Source organism: Hyla sarda, chromosome 11, assembly GCF_029499605.1.
Source record: "Hyla sarda isolate aHylSar1 chromosome 11, aHylSar1.hap1, whole genome shotgun sequence".
NCBI classification, from domain to species: Eukaryota; Metazoa; Chordata; class Amphibia; order Anura; family Hylidae; genus Hyla; species Hyla sarda.
In genome coordinates, this window is record NC_079199.1 from 102,937,186 (window position 1) to 102,942,948 (window position 5,763).

The 5,763-nt window shown below is 48.8% G+C and overlaps 2 protein-coding genes across 2 annotated transcripts in view; one reads left to right on the forward strand and one right to left on the reverse strand.

Annotated features, from left to right (window-relative positions):
• LOC130294984 (ribonuclease inhibitor-like) overlaps nucleotides 1-2,755 on the forward strand; it is a gene marked incomplete at its 5' end in the record, with an annotated part of 47,560 nt that extends 44,805 nt beyond the window's left edge. Inside the window, one exon of the mRNA XM_056545141.1 lies at nucleotides 2,478-2,755. Within this exon, the coding sequence (XP_056401116.1) occupies nucleotides 2,478-2,565 (88 nt within the window). The remainder of the gene's footprint in view (nucleotides 1-2,477) is intronic.
• Nucleotides 1-5,752, reverse strand: part of LOC130295776 (hornerin-like) — a 69,684-nt gene extending 63,932 nt beyond the window's left edge. The window contains exon 1 of the mRNA XM_056546874.1: nucleotides 5,639-5,752. The gene's annotated coding sequence lies outside the window, so the exon portion shown is untranslated. The remainder of the gene's footprint in view (nucleotides 1-5,638) is intronic.
• Nucleotides 5,753-5,763: the final 11 nt, after the last annotated feature.

The following is a 5,763-nucleotide window of genomic DNA, read 5'->3' on the forward strand; positions in this document are numbered from 1 at the left end:
CCGAAACCTGCAAATCTGCACATCCTTTAAACATCCCCCTCTTCTCCGTAGTGAAATAGGTGGTAACAATCTTCCAAAAGAGGGTGGGGGGATCTTAGGTTTATTCCTAGGTTTGTACTTCGTTTTTGACACAATAATAACTAAAATATCTGTGGAGGAGATCTCTTTAGGGTGGCGTTTCCCTCTCCCTTAGAGTGCCTCTTTACAGTGAAAAGCAGTGTGAGGGGTTCGGCAGATACCTCTCCAAATATCGGCTTGTCGGTTGTAGCACTCACCGGGAAATCAATGGTTTAGGTAGGAGAACAATCTTGTTATGAAGAATACTTTCTTTATTATTTAAAGTGGATACATCAGAGGACAATGCGTTTCTGGAGGATAACTCCTCTCTTAGTCAGGAAAAAACGAAAGTCCATTTTTGGAGTGGTTTCTGCTGAACCCCTCACACTGCACTTAACTGGTTCCCACCGGCCTGGACTGGACCTGGTATCAACAGCCAGCAGCTTTCAGCTACCAGACTTAAAGGGGTACTCCACCCCTAGACATCCCGCAGGTCCGGCCGTTGGGACTCCCGCGATCTCCCTGCAGCACCGGCTTTCTGAACATTATGTTCAGAACGCTGGGTTCGGGTGGCTGTGGTCGTGGCGTCACGCCCCACTAAAGATGTCACGCCACACCCCCTCCATTCATGTCTATGGGAGGGGGCGTGACGTATGTCACGCCCCCTCCCATAGACATGAATGGAGGGGGCGTGGCATGACTTCACGATAAGACATCTTATCACCTATACTTTGGATAGGGGATAAGATGTCTAAAATCGGCAATTTTATTAAGGTCAATAACAGTGTTGTGTCTGCAGCACCAAAAGGTGAGTACCTCTTCTCTATATTTCCTATCCAGAAAAGCGTTTCAAGGATAATGGCACCATATAGCGGCCTCTCAGTCTCTTTTTTTTATTTCGGCATATCATATCCCTTTACAAGGTGCATATCTGTGGGGGGAACATGGTGCCAGCTACGGAACACTACCAAGTTGTGACCTTTATTACTCCTCATCAAGTCTCTATACAGAAAAGGGATAGTGATGCCAGGTCTGGAAAGATTGTAGAGATCCCATCCTCAGGACGATCACTTTGAAATGGATCGGAAACCGATCCGGTATCAGTTGAGTACCTGCCCCCTTCCTAATTAGGTGTCAGAATCAGCATATCCACGAGAAAAGGAAATCACACGCAGTTCAGTAAATGATACTTCCTGTACAGTAACGCCCCGACATGCGATGGCCCTGACATATGATCAAATCAACATACGATGGCCTCTCAGAGGCCATCGCATGTAGATGTCAGCATCGACATACGATGCTTTTATATGTCGGGGCCATGGCATTAACTCCTATCCGACAGCGCAAAATGCTTAAGCTGCTCTCGGATGGCAGTTTAAGCATCCCGTACACGTTCACTTACCTATCCACGCTGCTCCGGGTCCAAGTCGCGATCCTCCGGAGTTTTCTGCATCTTCGCCGGGGTCCAAGCCTCGCTTTCCGGCGTCGTTATTACGTCGCTGCACATGCCGTCCCGGCGCCACAATGTGATAACGTCACCAGAAAGCGAGGCCCGGACACCGGAGAAGATGTGGAAAAAGCCGGAGGATCCCGAAGAAGACGCCGGAGCAGCGGGACAGCATCGGGAGCCCCTGGGAGACCATCGGGAGTGATGAGGACGCGGTCCGGAGCGACGGGGACATGTGAGTATAACTTCCTATACTTTACTTTGAACGAATCCCTCAACATACGATGGATTCGACAAACGATGGGTCGTTTGGAACGAATTACCATCGTATGTTGAGGGACCACTGTATTTAAAACAATTACAAGGGTTTTTATAGTCTATAACACATCATGAACAACTGTCCTTGTGATTGGTTTATTCCATCTGTAGGCGTTCCTCACCCAGCACGTGGTCTTATCATCTTGGGTGTAGTCTCTCTGGAAGCACCATCTTATACACATTGGCCCTCATTTACTAAGAGTGTTGTGTAGGTTTCTTTGTGGGTTTTAATTCCCTACAATTTATTTTCAATTAGGTTTTTTTGTGAAAATGTCGGGAACACGCCCCTTTTCGAAGACCACGCCCCTTTCCCCAGCTGTCACACCCCTTTTTCGGGTTTTCTTAGCAAAATGGAGAGTTAGTCGGGGTTTTTTCAATTCTGGCGCAAAATCTGGTGAAAAATCTGACGCAGACAGAATTTCTGGCACAATGTGACAAAATCTGGCGCACAACCCGACAAAAATTGTCGGGTTTGAAATAGTAAATGAGGACCATTGTTTCAAAGTGAGTTAGTGAGTGGCCATTATTTTAGCAAGCATATCCTGAAATAGACATTTTACCTCATCCACCTCAACTTCACTGACTAATGTAGGGCCAGTAGAGAAGAGAATCCTTACAAAGTCACTAAAACTGGAGGTTGTGATTTTTGTTCTAGCTTGGAGTATAATGAATTGTCCGAAAACGAGAAAGAAGCCTTAAAAGAGCTGGAAATACACAAACTAAACCTGAGGATAATTTACTGAACAGAGAAGAAGCCGGATTTCTATTGGCGATGAGAAAATAACCGGACCTGTAATGTAGAACAAAGCTTCGTTTGAACCAGGATTCGTGGCGCTGATTAGGACACAGGACTCACAGGATCTGGATAACATCCGTCAGACTTTATTACCAATAATGCAACGCGTTTCGCTGTGCATGTGCAGCTTCTTCAGGCAGGACCTGTAATGGGCAACATTTCTATAGAGATCCAGTATTCAACGTGTTTCCTGGGTAATGTCACTGATCTGTAGAAGGTGAAGGAACATCTTTTATTATAATAAAGGTTGATGTATACTACCGTCATATATGGTGCCCTCGCCTCATATATGGTGGCACCGCCCTCTCCTGTCCTGCATATCTTTCTTGGTGCTGGGAGACCACCTATAAAAATGTAATTCTTAGAAGTGCTTAAAGGGGTACTTCGCCCCTAGTCATGTTATCCCCTATCCAAAGGACAGGGGATAAGATGTCTGATCGCAGTTGTCCCGCTGCCGGGGACCCCCACGATCTCCCTGCTGCACTCGGCGTTCCTTTAGAGCGTCAGGGCCGCACCCCCCTCAATGCAAGTCTATGGGAGGGGGGTGACGTCACGAGCCTCCGCCCCGCATCGCCAGTCATGCGGCACGGAGCGAACTTCACTCCGTGCACCGGATGTCTGTGGTGCAGCAGCCGAGATCGCGGGGGTCCCCAGTAGCGGGAACTCCCCGATCAGACATCTTATCCCCCTATCCTTTGGATAGGGGATAAGATGTCTAGGGGCAGAGTACCCCTCCAAAGGATAGGCGAAAACATTTCTGATCATGGAGGGTCGGGCCGCTGGGACCCCCACAATCCCCGGGCCGACCCCACCCTCTTTTGAAAGATTGTTACCATCTGTGTTACTACAGGGAGGAGGGCGGTGTTTGAAGTATGTTAAAAATCACATAAGAATTGTGAGACCACCGTCACACACCGGTACAGACACTATATTATGAACTACACTGACTTTACAGCCCCTGCAGCATCGTCAAATAAAAAAATTCCTAGAATACCCTTTTAAATAACTCCCCTTTTCCCAATTCCCTATAAAAAATACCGTATGTAAATATGATTAAAAAAACATATTTGGTATTGCTGCGTGCGTAATTTTCTAAGCTATTAAAATATAAAATTATTTATCTCGTATGGTGAACGTTGTAAACATAAAAAAAACCTCCAAAATTGTGTTTTCTTTTTAAATCACATAATACCCCAGAAAAATATACATCAAAAGTCTGATCAATACCACAATACCATAGTAAAAATTACAGATCACGGCGCAAAAAATGAGCCCGGTAAATAAAAAAATTTATAAAATACCGTATTTATCGGCGTATAACACGCACCTTTTAGGCTAAAATTTTTAGCCTAAAGTCTACCTGCTTATACGCCGATAAGCCGCTGCAGTTCAATGATTTGAAGCGGGCGCTTTAAATCAATGAACTGCAGCGGCTTTGCAGGTGCAGAGACCGCCACCGCTGCCGGCTTCTCTGCCCCTGCCTGTCCTGGGGTCTAGAGCCCTGCTGCCGGCCCTTCTCTCCCCCTGGCTATCGGTGCCGCTGCCCGTTCTCTCCCCCTGACTATCGGTGCCCCATTGCCGGCGCCGATAGCCAGGGGGAGAGAAGCGGCGCCGGCAATGGGGCAGCGTCGCCGACAGACAGGGGGAGAGAAGGGGCAGCGGCACCCATTGCCGGTGCCGCTGCCCTGTTGCCTCCCCCATCCCCGGTTGTATAATTACCTGTTGCCGGGGTCGGGTCCGCGCTGCTTCAGGCCTCCGGTGTGCGTCCCCTGCGTCGTTGCTATACGCTGCGAGACGCAATGACGTCACTCGTCATTGCGCCGCGCCGTGCAGTGCATAGCAACGACGCATGGGACGCACACCGGAGGCCTGAAGCAGCGCGGACCCGACCCCGGCAACAGGTAATTATACAACCGGGGATGGGGGAGGCAACGGGGCAGCGGCGCCGGCAATGGGTGCCGCTGCCCCTTCTCTCCCCCTGGCTATCGGCGTCGGCAATGGGGCGCCGGCACCGATAGTTGGGGGAGAGAACGGGCAGCGGCGCAGATAGCCAGCGGGAGAGAAGCGGCGGTAGCAGGGCTCTAGACCCCAGGACCGGCAGGGGGAGAGAAGCAGGCAGTGACGGCCCCTCTCCCCCTGCCTTTCCTGGGGGTGTATCGGGGTATACGCATGCACACACACACGCACCCTCATTTTACCAAGGATATTTGGGGGAAAAACTTTTTTTACCCAAATATCCTTGGTAAAATGAGGGTGCGTGTTATAGGCCGGTGCGTGGTATACCCCGGTAAATATGTAATAGTGGTCAGGACATGGCAATAAAAAAAAAAATAATAATAATTATAATTTCTAAAAAGTTTAGAATTTTAAAAAATTTGTAAAACATGATGCAAACTATACAAAGACATTACAAAGTACAAAAAAATAAGCCCTTATATGGGTGTGTAGATGAAAAAATTGTTATGGCTATTAAAGTTTGAGGAGAAAAAAAAAAACGAAAGTGCAAAAACGAAAAATTGGCCTGGCCATTAAGGGGTTAAAGGGGTACTCTGCTAGGGAGCGTGGCATGACATCACATGGGGGCATGGCCGTGATGTCACGACCATGCCGACCACTCCAAGCGTTCGGAACAAAATGTTCCCAACGCTTGGAGTGGTCGGCAGGATCGCGTCATCACGGCCATGCCCCCATGTGATGTCATGCCACGCTCCCTAAATGCAAGTCTATGGGAGGGGGAGTGATGGCCGCCACGCTTCCTCCCGTAGACTTTCATTGAGGGGGTGTGAAGTGACGTCATACACAAATTCACACTTACACTATATATGCCAGTGATTCCCAGCTAGTGTGCCTCCTGCTGTTGCAAAACGACAACTCCCAGCATGCCCGGACAGCCGAAGGCTGTCCGGGCATGCTTGGAGTTGTCGTTTTGCAACAGCTGGAGGCACCTAGGTTGGGAAACACTGCTATATGCATACACCATGCCAACACTATGCACACGTACACTATATGCACACTTACACACACTTATCTTCTACGCTTGGTCAGTAGTCACCACAGATGCCACCATTACCACAGGGCAGCAGGTTGGGGGTGGAGGCCATCACCACAGATTAGGCAGTAGTACCCCATAAAGAACAGGAGGGGG